Raw genomic sequence first — 18,692 nt, forward strand, 5'->3', positions numbered from 1 at the left:
TCACTCGACTAGACATTTCTTATGCAGTTAGCGTGGTCAGTCAATTTATGCATGTACCACGTAAACCCCACCTCAATGTTGTGCATAGAATTTTAAGATATATCAAGTCTACACCAAGGAAAGGGATATTTTTCTCAAATCAAGGACATCCTGATGTTGTAGTTTACACAGATGCTGATCGGGCTGGTTGCCAAACTGGTAGAGGATCCACAATTGACTATCGTACTTTTGTTTTGGGAAACCTGGCTACTTGGAAAAGAAAGAAGCAAAATGCTGTGGCAAGATCAAGTGTTGAAGCAAAACATAGAGCAATGGCTCATGGTACATGCGAAGTAATGTGGATCAAATGTGTTCTTTTTTATTTGTGTGTTAGAGTTACGCTTCTCATGACTCTATATTGTGACAATGAAGCAGCCATTCATATCGTAGAAAATCCTATTTTTCACGAAAGGACTAAACATATTGAAGTAGATTCTAACTTTTTCAGAGAGAAGGTTGCTACCAAGATCATTCAGGCTCCTCATGTGAAGTCTAAAGATCAACATGCAGATATCCTTACTAAAGCCGTTGGATGGACAACTTACATAGTATCACAAATAAGCTGGGCATGATTGATATCCATGCACTAGCTTGAGCGGTAGTGTTGGAAATAAAAAGAATAAGCTTTATTATATTTGATAGGCAGAATTATCATTTATCTTTTGTTTAGTATTTATTTGTCTTATGTCTCTAAATAAGGGCAGTATTGTCCATAAATTATAACTAGGGTTATTACTTAATATTATAAGAGGGGTAGAGGCTACAAGGAACCTCTATGCCACTCTCTCTCTCCCTCTCTAGCTCTCACATGTCTCTCTCTCTCCCTTCTTCTTCATCATGATCTTTGTTTCGTCTCTTTCTCTCTAGATCATACCAAAATGTTTTATTCTCTACTTTAATTTCAACTCTTAGGAGACTCGAATAAGAGACACAATGAGGAAAAATAGACTTAGGTGGGTGGGCCATGTGTAGAGTCAACCTCGAACAACACTAGTGAGGAGGGGCGATTTTGGCTCAACTGGAAGGCTCTAAAAGACCAAGGGATAGGTCCAAAATACATGGATGGAAGTCATGGGACGAGATATAGTAACTTATGGCCAAACCTTCGGTTTGGCTTTTGATAGAGCAAAATGGTGAAAAACAATTATGTAGCCCACCTAAGTAGTTGGGATATATATATATGGAAAGATCTTTCCAATGCCTATAAGTGAAACTAAATAGGGATTTCGCTTACCCTAATCGCCGTCCAAAGTTCATCGTATGGTCAAGATTGTCCGATAGTGTTTTATTTTTTTTACAAATCAGAATGACCTGAAATTTGGAGCATGTGTACATCTTAGTGAGGCAAACCTAATAAAAATGTACAAAAAAATAATTCAAGAAAAAAAAATTGACCAAAATACCCCCAAAAATTTTCGGAGGTATTTTGGTCAATTTTTTCATGTAAAATGTTTTTTTGACATTTTTCGTAGATTCTCCTACTTTTGATAAACACATGCTCCAAATTTCAGGTCATTCCGATTTGTAGAAAAAAATGAAAAATGAAACACTATTGGACAGTCGTGACCGTACGATGAACTTTGGACGGTGACGAGGGCAGGCGAAATCACTGTACATTTTCGCCTATAGGGGTTTTGTAGTATCTTCCTATATATATATATATCATTTGAATTTAGGAGGAGCACCAATAGGTGATAAGATGAGAGAAAATATACTTAGGTGTGAATTCAAGTGGAAGGCTAAAAAAGAGCAAGGGATGGGCCCAAAAGGACATGGTTGCAAGTAATTAGAAAAGATATAGGGACTTATAATATCACTAAGGGTATGTCCCTTGATAGAGAAGAATAGCGGACCAGAATTTGTGCAGTCGACTCCAACCCCAATTAGTTGGGAAAACACTATATATATATATATATATATATATATATATATATATATATATATGGGAGTGGATTCTGCACGCCCACTAGCTAACTGCTACAGTAAACGCCAATGGCCCAGAATGAATCTGGGCCGATCTGGCGATCACGACCTCTTTTCGTGTTTGAATTTTAATTTTTTTTTCTATAAATCCAAATCACTTGAACTTTTAGGTGTATATTCTTCTCATCAAGGCTCACTTAATAAAATAAAGAAATAAATAATCTGCAAAAAAAAACAATGACCAAAATACTTCCGAAACTTTACAAGGGTATTTTGGTCAAATTTTTTCACGTAAAATATTTTTTCTTTTATTTTTCGAAGATTAACCTATTTTTTATGTACACACGCTCCAAATTTCAGATCGATTTGATTGTAGAAAAATAATTAAAATTCGAACACCATTGGGCTGACAGGATATTGAAAATTCAGCTTAGGTGGCCTGGAGGCCAAAATGCCCAAGCGGGCTTGTTCCTTGGCACCTGCCTAGGTGGTGTCTTGGAGCAACTTGGGCAAGGGCGGAAAAAAGTCCTTGGCCAAGGGCCAAAAAATTAATTTTCCCCACTAAAAGGTGGGGGGGTGAAGGGTTTTGGGTGGCAAATCTAGCCCCCCAAGCCCCTATGCACCTAGTTCCACCAAAAAAAAAAGCATAAACACCCTTAAAACAATAAAAAAATAGTTAAGGCATGTTACAATGGCTAAGAGCTCAAAGCCCTTCTCTCTCGCTCACAAGCCAATGTTCTCTCTCTCTCTACATATAAGAAGAGCTGAAGAAGAGGAAAAAGTAGATGACTATCAATTGTTTGATGTGTGGACTCTCTCATACAGTCACACACATACACATACACACCGACACCCACATGGACCCATATGCTCTCGCTCTACACATAAGATGTAGACAAAGAAGTAGGTGACCTCCAAGTGTTTGATGTGAGGCGCCCCACGCCTCACAAACTCATATTCTCTCTCTCTCTCTCTCTCTCTCTCTCTCTCTCCATATAATAAGAACAAAAAGAAGAATATGTCCTCCAAGTGGTCGTTGTGAGACCTCTCTTTAACAAAATTCCTAGGTGGGCGCCTCTAAGTTTCTGAATATATATATATATATATATATATGCATGGGAGCAAGCTGTCCACTTAATCCCTTTGGTGAAAAAGCTATTTAGGAGGACTTTTTGGTTCTGAAAGTGTAGGATCCACTTGAGTATATCCAGATGATTATTTACCAAAAAAAGAAAGAGAAAAAAAATGGGTTTTGAGTTCTTTAACACTTGGATCTGGCAATATAAAAACTGCATAGGTGAAAGGGATCGTACCTTATTAAACGAGAAAAGTTCATTATGTATTCCATTGACAGTTAACAAATCCCACTGACGGTTTGCTGATGCAAAGGAAAAGTTGTTGCTTGGCAAAGGGAACTCAACCCTCTGTTGAAAGTAGGGCAATCAATAAGAAAACGTAAACAATAACTATAACAAATGGGCAAACAGATTCAATAATAAATTGCAGATTTAGTGCTACATACATTAGGGTGCCCAAATTCATTGCCCATGAAGTTAACGTAACCGCGCCCTCCAATGGTAAATGTAATTAACTTGATCATCTGGATGCACAAGCTGTCAGTCATTTAACATGCCAAACAGTAACCCAAGGATTAAGATAATGGTTGTAAGAATAAAAGAACTCTAAAACTTGAGTACTAGCAATAAGTTTCAATCTTACCAAATAACGATAATACTTTGCTAATTTGGAGGTAAAGTAATTCTACAACATACCTTCATATGGGAACATGATTTGACAAATAGTCACTAGTGACTCTTACATTGCAATATTTTACAGTACATATCTCAAAGTAAAAATAAGGAAGGAGAAACAAGTACCCATTTCCTTGAAAGACCTGGAATAAACAAGTAGCCATTTCCACTTCTTTAATTAAATGTCACAAATTCAAGCAAAGTGGTGTGAACTTGGAAAACTCATGACCTAATAAATATTATGAGATAGCTGTCATATTGTCAAAATTCATACATCTGCATTTTGCAAATTCTGTGTTCTTTATATTTTTAGGATCAATTTCTGGCATCAAATGAATTACTCATACTCCAATTATTTCTCAAGTTACTTGAGTCATTTTACCTTACTCTTGTACGTACAAAATCCTACATAAACTAAATTCGTGCTTTTGCTGTCTCAAATTCAATTTCATCTTCAGTGTCAGAGCAATGGTTCTCGGCTTGCATCTATCTGTGTGCAAGAAACCTGAACTGCTTTTACTAGCGTTCAAAGGCAGTTGATGCAATTTCACTTGTGGTGTAACGGAAAACTGTGCATAGGTGTTGCAGATAGTGTATCACAAGTGTGGGCCTAGATCACAAAGTGGCACATGTGAATAAGTTAGAAGCATGCTCTGGATCCTTGATTACTATGATTGTACAGAAAATACAGATATTTTACAGGATTTAAAGATCCATCCCTTGTCCAGGAAGAGAAAAATCCTTCCAAAAAGACTAGCTAATTGAGAAATTCAGCCTTTGTTGCACATGGAATACGTTATGCAGCTCATGATAACAATTGCACCAAGACCATAGGAGCCATCTTCTATAACTACTGGACTTGAAGGTAGGTGTAGCAAATCAATGTCCGTGCCCATGGAAGTAAATCATCTAAAGATCAGGCATCCAATCGTTATTCAACAGAGACTGAACCTAGCCCCCCTATTTGTTACCTTTCCTCAATCATACCAATAGGAATATTCGGTGCTGAATATTCAGTTACTGACTCGAGAAATTCAGTTCCCATTTTATAAAAATTGCAATTTCAATGTTCCTACTAGGTAGCCGACCTCAAATAGTTGGGATAAGGCTCGGATGATGATGATGAATGTTCCTGCCAGTCATTCAAAGTTTCTTGCTCCTTTCAATGTTCTCCTTGTCCCTTAACAGAAGCAAAATTTACTCTATGCTGTTTGAAACAACTAATGTGTTATCTTCAATTACTAAAATTTGAATTTCACCGTTCCTGCTGATCATTCAAAGTTTCTTGCTCTTTCCAAATTCTCTCTGTACCTTTATCAAAGCAAAAATTACGCAAAGTAGTTTGAAACAACTAATGTGTTATCTTCAGTATTGAAGAACTCGGTCATCCAACTCAAACTACCCTGAGTCGATTGGGCTTGGCAAGGGCTTGACACCTTGCCGAGCCTAGAAACCCGTCATCTCAAGGAGGATAATGTAGCTTGGCTTGCCGAGTTACCATAGTAACTCAGTTAAGATTGTCATGGCTTGTGGCCTTTAAAGGTGTGGAGAGTTTGTCTAGTATTTTGTGCACTACAATAGAAGTTTCTTGTGGTTGACTGACCTAGGGTTGGGCGGTTTATAGCTCTGGTCGTTCAAAACCCTTACCCCTTGGCCTGTAGTGCACCGCGGTTGATTGACCTAGGTTTGGGCGGTCTATAACCCCGGTCGTCTATAACCCTAAACCCTTGCCATGTGGCGCTACATCTGAGGGTTTATTGTAGGTCGTCCCTTGTTGAGATCGAAGATATGCCCAAGGACATTGTTGTAGGCTAGGAGAGTTGTATGGTCTCCTGTGTACAAAGGAAGGATCTATGAGAACAAGGGCCAAATCCTCAACAAAAACTTCAGCACGGCATGGCATATGACAATCACATTTTGGGAAGCAACCCTATATAGAGGAATATGCACTTCAGTGGGAGTGTATGTGTGTTAACTAATCAAGGGTTGGGCGGTTTATGGCCCTGATCATGTCCAAAACCCTTGGCCTTGGGCATGTGGCATAACTGATAAAGGTTTGAAGTGGGTCATCCCTTGTTGAGGTCAGAGAGATGCCTAAGGATCATATTTGTAGGTTAGAAGAACTGTGTAGTCTCTTGTGTGCGGTTGCATGTCTGTGAGAGCAATAGTCAAATCCTCAACAAACTTCCGCACGGCATGTACACATGACAACCGCATGGGAAGCAGCCTTTTTAGAGGAGCTTGTGTACATATGCATTGAGAGAACCCCCTTTGCATTGTAGTGACAAGTGTTCCACTTGCACTTAAAGGGGGGAACTAAAATCCACATTCCAGGATCATGATTTCGCTGTTTTATTATCCAACTTTGACAAGTCAATCATGAACCCTTGCAAAGAGACTGTGGGTCATGGGACTTTGTTGGGTTGGATAAGAGAACAGTTGTGGATCATGGTTTCTTGAGAGAGGGCAATGCACTTAGTGTCGCTTATTTTGACCCATTGGTACCAGTCCATTCTTATTATATATTTTTTTTTGTATTATAAATGTTTTTTTGATTTTAAATATTTTTTTAATTTTAAAATATTTTTTTTCCCTAAATTTTCATAAAAGGGTATTTCTGAAAATTTTAAAACTTTAAATCACACATGGGGGACTAAGGATCCAGCCCCCACATGTGGGACCACGTGCACCCTAGTGACTACGTCCTATTTTTTTGTAAAGCAAAAGTGGCATGCTACTTTTTGTGGCAAAAGGAGCACGACATTTTTTTTGGTAAAATAGGGCCACGACAAAATATCCTTTTAAAAGCTAAATATAGCTCCACGCCATGTTCATACGAAAAGGTTTTTTGAAAACAAATATGTTACACGCCATTATTTTAGGAGAAAGGGGGCATGCTTCACTTTCTTAAATATTTTGATTTGGTTTAAAATTTACACTAAGTTAAAAAATGAGAAATCTAATGAGATATGGTTTCCTATATCTTTATGGAAGATCTGGATAATATTTGTCTAAATAATATTTACGTTTGATTTTAAACATAAATGATAGATTTAGATAAAATTTAAATTTGATTGGATTTATATTTTAAATAGGAATGGATTGGGTAAAGGTGTAAAGGGATAAGATTCCTAATCTTTCCACCCAAAATCATGATGGCTGATTTTTGGGATGGATGGCTTTTATTAATCTCTCACCCCATAGATATCTTTTTTATCTTAAAAGATTTAGCTGGAAATTAGATAAGTCAAATCCCATTCAAACTAGGATATAGGTTTTTTTCTAGATTTTCTTTTATTTAAAGACCAAGATAAACCTATTTGAGATCAATCAGAAGATCTTTTCTCTCCCTCCCAAATATCCTCTCTCCCTCACACACCAAATTGGGAGATTCTCTCTTCTCTTTCTCATGTCCCAAATATTTCTCTATCCTCTCCAAGCCAAAAAGTTCTCTCTCATTATTTTATCACACCTCTCTCTCTCTTTTAACCAAAAGAGAGGCATGCCACAGCTCTCTGCTCTATACTTTTGTCTCTAAAGAAAAATAGAGGTGGCTTGTTTTAGGAGAAACCTTAAATAAAGGTTTTGTTGTATTTTTGAAGGAAGAAGATAGAAGCTTAGAAGCTTACCTTAGTTAGAGATTAACTCTCAAGATCAGCCCTATTTTATTTTGAGCTCTCTAAAACCCTAGAGGAAGAATGATTGCCTATAAAGCTTCCCTATCTTAGAATTTCCAAAAACACTTTAAGGAGCAAAAGTGGGCCATTGGTTAGGGAATCAGGTGTGGGGTGTATCAAGTCCGGGTTGGATAACTCCAGGCATCTTCCAGAAAGTCTTCCCATTGATTTTTATTTATTTTCAGTTTTATGTTTTGTTTTCTGTAAATTTATAGGAACTTATATTATATTAAAAATTATAATAAAAGTTAATTTAAAGTTCCTGGATAGTATTCATTTCTCTTACCAGTAAAAATAACGATCCTAGGTTGTATCTAGGGCAATATTTTAATTTTCCAGCAACATATTGTGGCCCATGTAAGTGGAATTCAGGTATTTGAAAGAAAAGTAAAAGACATTTTTTTGAATTTAATACCTTGAGTCCCACATAGCCATACCTTTCTTAACTTTGATCGGCCAATCATGAGTCCCTGCACTTGATTGTAGGTCATGAGTTCCGTTGGGTTAGTTTGAGAAGATAGTAGTTGATCATGGATCCTGCCACTAGTGAAATGCCCTAATATTGGCTTGTTTTTAATCCATTCGATACCAATCCACTTCTAAATTGTATTTATGTGTGTCTTAGATTTTATGACACTCCATAAATCTTGATTTCTACTAAAAATATTTTTTTGTGATTTTTGGGAAGTTTTTTTTTTTTAAAACCAATTTTAAATGTGTAAAAACCATGCTAGAGTAGCTCTATAATTTTCCTCAATGAGGTCTGTGGGACCCATGTGCAAGGCTAGGGGCCACGCTCCACACATGTGGGACCCAATGGGGCTTCACGTGGGGCCCACTATGGGTGACATGTCCTATTCAGAGGACCTTTCACTTATTATTTTAATAACTGTTAACAATTGTATAGATATGAAAAGATAGGTACTAGAGAAGAAGTTTAATCCAAGAGTGCCTAACACTTAGAACTCCTGATAAAAAGAATAGGTCAACAGACCGTATACAAAATGGGGTTATAAGAATTTCCCCTTACAAAGGGAACTGTAGATCTACAAAAAAGATACAATCAGGACCGCATAAGTAAAGCTAAAAAAGGACCTAGTCCAGAAGGGGTTCGAGTAGGGTGAAAGCTTTGTGGCCATTCCAAAAACAAACCGCTATAGTGCCAAATCTTCAGTGTAGGTCATGGCTCTGTCCTTACTTAGTAGATTGGTGAACATGTTCGACGTCCTTGAGATAGGCATCCATAAGATTCGTGTATCCCTGCAAAGATATTCAATTTCGTCATAAATGGGTATGAGGTACCATGGGGGAGAAGCTGCCTTAGAAGCTCAAGAGATAATGTTCCTAGCATCACCCTCTACAAAGAGAGTATGTCCCCAAGACCGATCGAAGCTCTTTATGCCTCTAAGGAGAGTCATTGATTCGGAGAACTGCGAAACATGGACACCAATGTATTCGGAGTAGGAAAAGAGGACGTTTTGAAGATGGTCTCTAATGACCCCTCCTGCACCTGCGTGGCCAGGATTGCTTAAAAAGCAACAGTCAAAATTCAGTTTGATTGCTCCTTGGGGAGGAGCAATCCAAGCTGATTTAACGTCGTTTTTCTTCAGGTTGTGGAATAAAATATGCTCCCAATTCCGACAGAAAGAGTACATAGAAATGCCCTTGAAGCAGGGGTGGTTAGCCGCCCAGAAGGTTACCAAGGATCTAACCTTCGAGAATAGCGAAAGAGCAGGGAAGACCTGTCCCCGAAAAATACGCCCATTTCATTCTTTCCAAATGGTCCAAATTGTTGCTGCCAAAGTTGCTTTCCAAAGGATTCTGCCCGCCTTCGGCCAATGCGCAGCCAGATTCAAAGCGAAAAGGTCTTTTATCGTTGGAGGTAAAACCCAAAGCACCCCAAACAATTGTACAACTAGACTCCAAATCTCACGAGCCACATTACAGTGCAGAAACAAGTAGTTATTGGATTCCTCGTGGCACAAGCACATGACACACGTATTAGGAATAGAAATTCCTTTCCTTTGTAGGTGATCCACCGTGAGTGTCCTGTTTGAACCTGCGATCCGATTAAAAGTTTGCACCTTTGGGGGTGCAATGGTCAGCGTGCAAGGATCGATGTAGAATTGATGGGGAAAGTGGGGGGTTGGATGAGCCTTTTATAGATGGAAGTCACAGTAAAATCCCTTGAAGGGATAAGAGACCACACCAACTTGTCCCTTCCCTAGACCGGGATAAAAGTATTGTAGAGCAGAGACGATAGAGAGAGGAATTGAAGAGATTCCCCCTCATAAAGGTTCCTTCTAAAAGAGGGGTTCCAGCATCTTCTTCCTCCTTCGACTCTGAACTCATCCGCAACAGTTGCATCTCTATTCACCGTGATTGAGAACAACAAAAGATAGGTTTCCTTTAAGGGGGCATGACCTATCCATATGTCAATCCAAAATCTCACTCTAGTACCAACTCTTGGGCAGAGTCTAATGTGTTTTCTAAATGAATCAAAGGATGTCGTTAGGGACCTCCACACCCCTGAAGCCTTGGTCCAAGGTCTGGTCTCTGGGATCCAAAACTGGACCAGAGTATTATATTTATTCCGAAGTACCGGAGCCCACAGAGATTCAGTTTGGGTGGCCAAACGCCACCACCATTTCCCTAAAAGGACAATGTTGTGTTTTCTCAAGTTTCTAATTCCTAGCCCCCCTTTGATTTTTGGGTAAAAGAACCTTGTCCCAGGAGATGAGATGAAATTTTCTTTTATCAGCTTGTCCCGACCAGAGGACGTTCCTCATGAGCTGATTCAGGCGGTTAGCCACCGAGGCCGGTATTTGAAATAGGGACATCATATATACTGGTGCATTGGTTAAGAGTAGCTTTGATAAGGGTGGTTCTACTTGCTTGAGACAGATACCTCCCTTCCAACCAGCCAACCTTCTTTTTACCTTATCTAAAACGCGGGACCAGTGGTTCCTTTTAGGTTTTCCAAGTCTTAAGGGAAGGCCCAAGTATGAAGTTGGGAGGTCCTCCACCTTGCATTCCCATTCTGGAATCAGGTCTCCGATACTGTTGGTGGTGATGGCAGTACCCATCATTTTTTATTTCACCATGTTGACCTTGAATCCAATGGCCCACTGGAAACACTTGAGGTAAATTCTGAGGTTTTCCACCTCCAAGGGGGAGATGTCAAGGAAGACTAAGGTGTCGTCTGCATATTGCAAATGCGACACAGTGGGCCCTCTTCTAGAGGACCCAAAGCTAGAAAGAAGATTAGCATGGTAAAGTCGACCGAGAGATCGGCTAAAAACCTCGGCTGAGATTGCAAAAAGGAAGGGGGAAAGTGGATCCCGTTGCCGCAGGCCTCTCAAGGACTGGAAGTACCCATTGGGAGTACCAATGATAAGGATAGAGAAGAATGAGTGAGAAAAACACCCCCTCATCTACTTTCGCCGACGATCTCATTCAAAACCGACTAGTCAACATGGTCATAGGCCTTCTCTCAGTCAGTCTTAAAAATGAGACCGGGTTTTTTGGCTAGGTGTCTCGAGTGAAAGCATTCGTTTGCTATCAAGACCCCATCAAGGATTTATCTACTATTGACAAAGGCTGACTGCGAGGAGGAGATGACCGAAGGCAGGATCTGCAGAAGCCGAGAGGCCAGAACCTTTGAACGAATTTTATAAGAGGAGTTGAGCAAACTTATGGGACGAAAGTCCTTAAGTTCCTCTGCCCCTTCAACCTTAGGGACCAAGGCGATGAACGTAGTGTTGATGGATTTGTTAAGAATCCCTCGCTGAAAAAACTCAGTGAAGAAGCTTAAGAAATCCGACCGAAAAGTTTTCCAAAAGGTCTTAAAGGGGGCTACCGGAAACCCGTCAGGGCCGAGAGCTTTGTCTTTAGCAAGATCATCCAGAGCTTTGAAAATTTGCTCTTCGAGGAAAGGATGCTCTAACCACATGGCCCGTTCATCAGAGAGGGTCAGGAAATCTAGGTCAACCATGGGAAGTTTAGGGCCAGAAGGAGCAGTGTAAAGGTTCTAGAAATAAGTGATGATTGCAGATTCAATCTCTACCGGCTGTTCCAGAAAACATTTGTTAACTTTGATGGTCGAGATTGTATTGACTCTCCTACGACAATTAGCAATCCTATGGGAGAAGCAGGTATTGCGGTCGCCTGTTTTAAGCCAGTTGACCCTAGACCTCTAGTATTGTGAGAGAATAGGATTCCTAGTTTATCTTGGATGTTCTACGATAAGATTTGACTAGTCAAAGTTATAGGTAGATTAGAAGTGGATATGGGTCAATCTTAGGGGATAAGGTTCCTACAGATTCACTCCAAATCATGATGGCTGATCTTGGAAATGAATGGCTTAGATTGATTTTGTCTTTTAGCTTAAATCAACTAAACAATTCTAGATCAAGTTGAACTCCTAATTTGATTAGGACACCCTAGGTCCTAGTAAATAGGGGGGTTCTCCACCTCATTCAAAACACATCTATGTTGTTTCTTCTCCCTCTCTCTCCTCCATGGCCCTCTTTAAACTTCTCTCATCTCTCTCTCTAGTCCTTTCTAGTTCTCTATCTCTAATAGGGCCACGCCACCCTCCATAAGTATCTAGGGTTACATGCCCAAAATCTAGAAGAGAGAAAGAGAGGGGCACGCTAAGCCCTAGGCTTAGGGTTTGAGCCTTTGTGGTTTGTCCTAGTTTTAGAGGGTTTTCTTAGTGAAACCCTAGTTGCTCTCTAGCCCCAAATAAAATTCAGCAAGGGTGTCCCAGAGGTGCTTCCAAAATTCAGATTTGAGAGTTCAACATGATTGGGAATTCAAGCACGCCATTGGTCAGGTGAGCGGGTATGGAGCGTGCTACGCCCTAACGGGGTAAACCAAGGCAAAGGCCAGTAAGTCTTCCTGTATTTATTCAACTTTTATTTGCTGTTGTAGTTGTTTAATTTTGCTTCTTAGAGTCGTCGTATTGTATTCAATTTGAATAAAAGATGGTTTGGCAGTAAGTTTTAAAGATCCTGGACTGTAGTAGGGTCGATTTTATTGTATCTATGGCATATGTAAATAGAATTTCCAGATTATAATAAAAGAAAAAAAAAGGAATTTTTTTAATATATATCTTACATAGCCACCTTTCATTGGTATCAGAGCTAGTCTTCTTGTTGCGATATTGTAGGACTTTTTTTTCTTTTTGAGTCAAGAACATGACAGCAAAGACCTTTATGGTTGAAACTTCTTAAAACTGGGAAGTTTGACTAGAAGAACTATATTAGTTGGAAGAGAAAGTTAGTTATGTCCTCTATGTAGGACTTGGTGAGATGCTCACAGATTCTCCCCAAGTTATCCTAAGAGCCCATGCTTAGAAAAAGACAAGCCACTAGGGATGCTTATGCGCAATGGGAGAGCAACAATACACTAGCTAAGCATCTTCTTTTGATGGCTATGAATGACGCTCATGCACTTGAATATGAAACAACCGAAAGGAGATTCATGAGAAGCTCGAGAAGGACTATGCTACCCCTTCCCTCACAAGAAAGGCACTTGCAATGAAGCATTATTCAGATTTGAAGATGACGGAAGCTGGAAAAATGTCCAAGCATATTCAGCAATTCAGAGCACTGGTCCAAGAACTTGAAGCGGCATAGATAAAGCCTGATGAACGCACATACGACACCTGCTCAACAGTTTGCCAACTTCATGCGAAGCCTTCGCCTCGGCCCTTACTGTGCAGGATAGCATGCTAAAGCAGGATGATATTATCATAAAGCTCAAAGCCGAATAAGATAGGAATGACAGCTGATCCTTTAGGTACCAGAGCCTCTGTGAATCTAGTAAATCTCAAACCCAACTCTAGCTCATTTAAAAAAACGAAAGGAAAAGGCAAGAATAAGAATAAGAAAGATGAAAACCAAAGGGGAAACTAGGCTTAAAAAAGGATGTCAAGAATACAAAGTGTTATAATGGCAATAAGCATGGCACATAGCCAACTATTGCAAGACACCGAATCTCAGTAGTGATAGGGAGCATGCTTGTGTGGTCGTTGAGATAATGTTAGCTGATCCTACAGGGGGATCCTGGTGTTTTGACTCAGGGTCTACTGCCCATGTGTCTAACACCAAGGACAGTTTCAGAAATTTTACGCCTGTTACCACAAGGGACCAGCATATCATTTGGGCTGCAAATCACAACCCTGAAATACATGGTATTGGAAATTACGTCCTTCAATTGGATAAAGGAAAAAGCATGCTAAAAAGCATGTTCCTAAAGCAAACTCTTTATGCTCCTAACATGAGGAAGAGTTTGGTTTCAGTCTCAAAGTTGGCTAAGGCAGGACACTCCACCATCTTCTCTGGCCATGGGTGGAAGTCAAACTAGGCCAGGAATTAGTTATGAATGGTCGTCTTGTAGACTGTTTCTTTACAGTTGCAATAAAAATTGCTTTTTAATGATATTGATAATGCGTACATATGACACACGAAACTAGGGCACATAAATTATGAAAGAACGGAGAGGCTAAAGAGAGAGGGGACTTCCAAATGAAGGAGATTTAATAAAAGTGTGTGAATCATGCATTCAAGGAAAGTAAGCTAAGAAATCCTTTATAAAAGCTCAAAGAGCTACTGGCATTTTAGATGTTGTCCATAGTGATATTTGTGGACGAATATGGCCAATAAGGGCTGCAAGAGGTCCTTCATCACTTTTTTAGATGACCACTCCCGTTTTGGCCATCTTTACCTGATGAGTGAAAAAGAAAAAGCCCTAGACCATTTCACAGAGTACAAAACCGAGGTAGAGACCCAAACAAGCTAGAAACTCAAGTCAAAACTGATAAGAACGCTAAGCATTCCTTGCACTTTTTACCAATGGGAAGAAACCTTGATTAATGAACTTTAACTCAATTAAACAAAACCATGTCTCACCCTACCTCATGATAGAAAACCTATAAGTAGATCTATAAGAAGAAGCTAAATGCGGAAGGGAAGTTGGAAAAATATAAAGACAGATTAGTTGCAAAGGGGTTTACTCCGAAAAAAGTGATTAACTATAACGAGACCTTCTCCTTTGTAGCTACATTTCCATCCATTAGGATCCTGATAGCCATAACAGCCCTTTTCAACTTCGAGCTCCACCAGATGGATGTAAAGATCGTAGTTATAAAATCGGAGTTAGAAAACCTAGCTACCACCGCCTTGACCCAAGCCCAATTCCTCTCAACTACATAAAATTATTACAGGCATCAAGAAAAAAGAGAGAGCTCTTAAACATTTTGAAACTATTATTTACCCAATAAAGAAGAATTCATAATATTAAAAATAATATAACATTCAAACATTATCATGGGTTATAGAAGTTAAAGGAGAATACTTTGAATAAGGATGCACCCTTTGAAATTGAATCCTCCGAGAAATATTTTCCAGTTTTTCCAATCAATATTTCAGCGAAGGACCTTCCTCCAGATATGGACTGCCATAATTTTACACGAAATGGTTAACAAAATAATTAACATATGATGCGGAGCAGTAGTAAAAAGTATGAAAAGCATGCAATAGATTCACAGTCGTAATGCAGAAGTTCTTTTACATTTACTGAATCATAATGAGAAAGTTTATGCACATGAAAAGCATTCCATCCGTACAAAATATTCTTAAAGCATAAAATAAAGGTATATTGGTTAAATGAAAAAAGAAACCCAACTCAATCTACTATGAAGGAAACCATGAAAGTATGCAAATATAATGATCCTTGAACCCTTTAAAAGGAAGAAAGCAGCCAAAAGAAGCCACAAGAGGAGAAACTGCAAAAACAGTAAAGGGCAAGCACATGAAAGGCGATCACACAAGGATAACATCAATAAATGAAGACAATTAGTTTCAATCCTCTGGGGCCTCAATTTAGTAAGCGTATTTCAGGCTGATTTCCAGATCATAAGGTCTGTACACCTGAACAAAGAAGTTAAAAATCAAAGGTTCATTCCTGCCATGAAAGAAATTTTATAGTTTCCATATTCAGATGGCTGGCTTTCGCGACCTTTCTCCTCTTGTCTTAATCTCCATGGACAAGGTTAAAGCCAACACAAATGCAAAAACTTTTAAACCACAGAGGTTGGATCCTGAAAGAACTGGCTATGTAGAACTTAAAGTATTAAATTAAAAAAAAAAAATCTTTTTCTTTTTATTCAATATACTTGAATTCCACTAACATGGGCCACTATATACTGTTGTAAATCAAAATTAATACCCTAGATACAACCTAGGATCCTTCCTTTCACTGCTAAAGCAAATAAAAAACATCTAGGAGCAATAAATACTCTTCCATTATGGTTTTGAGTACAATATATGTTCCTTGAAATTCAAAAACAAATATGAAATATTATTGGAAAATAATTTAGTCTACTGGGAAGATTTACTAGAAGATGTCTGGTACCCTTAAGGTTTTTATACACCCCACACCCGATTCCTTCACCGATGATGGCAAGCTTTCAGCAGTTTAGGTCTCGCTGGAATTTCTGTGATTGAGAAGCTTTTCAGGCGATACCTTTCAATGTAGGGCTTTAGAGAGCTCAAAAACTCAACTAGGGTTTTTCGAAAACCCTATGGTATCAAATTAGAGCAAGATTTGGGTGCTGATCTCTCTCTAACCTATCCAACTCCCTTCTATCTTCAATAATACAGAAAAAACTAATTTTAGGGTTTCACATTCCACCCCCTTATTCTATTTTCTTTTTGGTGGCATGAGAGAATATGAGAGAGAGAGAGAGAGCAAGGTTGGCATGAGAGGAAGCATGAGAGAGAGAGGTAACTTGGCGTGTGAGAGAGAGAGATCTTGGAATGGGAGAGAGAGAACTTGTCATAAGAAATTGAGAGAGGTTCAACATAGTTTTAAATAAAAACAAATCTATGTCCCACTTTGAAAGGGAGTTCTACTAGGTATGCTTTATCTTTATTTTCCAGCTAGACCATTAAAATATTTAGGAAATGTGTGGGGGGAGAGAGATTCAATCTGAGACATCTTTCCCACAAATCAGCCATCATGATTTTGGGTAGAAAATAGGAACTTTATCTCCTTATAATTTGACCGCAGTCCAACTCCCTTTTAAATTTGAATTATAACCACTTTTAGTATTATCTAGATCTTCCATAATCTATAGGAAGTCAAAGATAATCTTCTAAGAACAAAAACTCCCATTTGAATAGGAATCAAATCTATTTCAATTTTAAAAGATTCCCCAATTAACTAAAATTAAACTAAACGCGAAATATTGAAAAAATTAAGGGGGGGGCATGCCACCCAATGGGCATCATGTGGGCCACACAAATCTGCAAGCCCCACACATGGGTGGCATACACATGTGAGGGCTAGATCCTTAGTCCTCTCATGTGCCCTTACAAGTTACGAAAATTTCAAAACTGTCTTCTAATATATTTTAGAGCAAAAATAAAATTTTAAAAATTTTAAAAAAATTGCAAAATGATAGAAACATTCCTAATCATCATCATCATTGCCTTTTCCCAATTAATTGGGGCCGACTACACGAATTCTGACTCGCCATTCTGCTATATTAAAGGCCATACCCTCAGTGAGGCAGTACATCCTTATATCTTTTCAAACTACTTCCAACCACGTCCGTTTGGGCCCTACCCCTTGCCCTTTTCAGTCCTTCCACTTGAACTAACTCGCACCTCCTAACAAGTGTTATACTTGGTCGGTGCCACACATGGCCAGACCACTTAAGTCTACTATCTCTCATCTTATCGCCTATTGGTACCACACCTAAATTCTCCCAAATGGATTCATTTCGAATTCTATTTCTTCTTGTCTTACCACTCATCCATCTCTGCTATACTCATTCTATGAGTATATTGTGCGAGTGTGGCTATGTGAAACTCAAGGTATTAAATTCAAAAACTTTTCTCTTATTTTTATTTCAAATACATGAATTCCACTTACATAGGTCACAATATGTTGCTGGAAAATTAAAACAATGTCCTAGATACAACCTAGGATCTTTATTTTTACTGCCAAGAGAAATAAAAACTATCCAAGAATTTTTAAACTAACTTTTATTACAATTTTTAACACAATATAAGTTCTTGAAAATTTACAGAAAATAGAAAATAGAACAGGAAAAAAAAAAAAAAAAAAAAAAGATAGGGAAGCTTTGTAGGCAATCCTTCTTCCTCTAAGGTTTTAGAGAGCTCAAAAATAAACTAGGGTTTATACAGACCCTATAGGAACAAGTTATAGCTGAGCTTGGGAGTTGATCTCTTTATAGTGGCCTTCTGTGTTCTTCCTTAAAAAATACAATAAACCCTAATCCTAAGGTTTTACGTGCCACATTATTTTTTCTTTCACATAGAGTGGCATGAAAAGAAAAATAGGGGAGAGAGAAGGTGGCGTGAGAGAGATCCCCCACCTTTTGGTGCATGAGAGAGAGGGAGGATCTTTCTCAATTTGGTGCATGAGGGGGGAGAGAGAGAGAAATCCCCCACAATATGGTGTGTGAGGGGGAGGGGGGGAGAGAGAGAGAGAGAGAGAGAGAGACTTTGGGAGAGAGAAAAGATCTTGTCATCGTCAAATAGGTTCATACTTGGTCATTACATAGAAAGGGAATAGAGAAGAAAGCCATCTTCTCATATTAAATAGGATTTGCCTTATCTAATTTCCAGCTAAACCTTTCAAGATAAATAGAAAATTTGTGGAGCGAGAGATTAATCAAAGCCATCCATCTCAAAAATCAGTCATTATGATTTTGGGTAGAAATATTAAGAACCTTATCCCCATACACTTTGACCCAATCCACTCCTATTTTAAATATAAATCCAATCAAATTTAAAATTTATCTAGATCTCTCATTTAAGTTTGAAATCAAAGATGAATATTATCTAGATCTCCCATAAAATATAGGAAACCAAGTCTAATTTAAAGTCAATAGGATTTTCCATAGTATTTAAATCAAATATTAAATCAATGGGGCGTGCTCCCCTTTCTCTGCATAAAGTGGCGTGGCCCCCTTTGGTTAACAAACAAATTTTAACAACAAAGATGGGGCGTCCCCATATTGCCCTAAAAAGGTCGCGTGGAGCCACATAAGGCTTTAAAAGATAATATCTTGGGGGTGGCGCACACCAAAAAAAAAAAAAAAGGTGTGCCCCTTAGGGTAAAAAGAAAATTTAAGGTGTGGTCCCTAGGTGGCACGTGGTCCCCCATGTGGTTTAAATTTCTGAAATTTTAAAAAATACCCCTTTATGAAAATTTACAGCAGAGATAATATTCTAAAATTTTAAAAAATATTTAAAAATCAAAA

General features: G+C 38.6%; 1 protein-coding gene across 14 annotated transcripts in view; it reads right to left on the bottom strand.

Annotated features, from left to right (window-relative positions):
- Positions 1 to 18,692, bottom strand: part of EMB2729 (Alpha amylase family protein) — a 108,916-nt gene that overhangs the window by 19,450 nt on the left and 70,774 nt on the right. For 11 of the 14 annotated variants that reach the window (XM_020675045.2, XM_006856856.4, XM_088848734.1 and 8 more), the window contains 3 exons: positions 14,753 to 14,851; positions 3,485 to 3,562; positions 3,276 to 3,386 (listed from right to left, as the gene is read on the bottom strand). In XM_020675045.2, coding sequence (XP_020530704.1) covers positions 3,276 to 3,386; positions 3,485 to 3,562; positions 14,753 to 14,851 — 288 coding nt within the window. Of the gene's footprint in view, positions 1 to 3,275; positions 3,387 to 3,484; positions 3,576 to 14,752; positions 14,852 to 18,692 lie in introns of all 14 variants that reach the window. The other 3 variants (XM_088848733.1, XM_088848732.1, XM_088848742.1) reach the window with 1 other exon arrangement.

This window comes from Amborella trichopoda, chromosome 10, assembly GCF_054954075.1.
Source record: "Amborella trichopoda isolate Santa Cruz 75 chromosome 10, AtrichopodaSantaCruz75HAP2 v2.0, whole genome shotgun sequence".
In the NCBI taxonomy this organism is placed as follows: domain Eukaryota; kingdom Viridiplantae; phylum Streptophyta; class Magnoliopsida; order Amborellales; family Amborellaceae; genus Amborella; species Amborella trichopoda.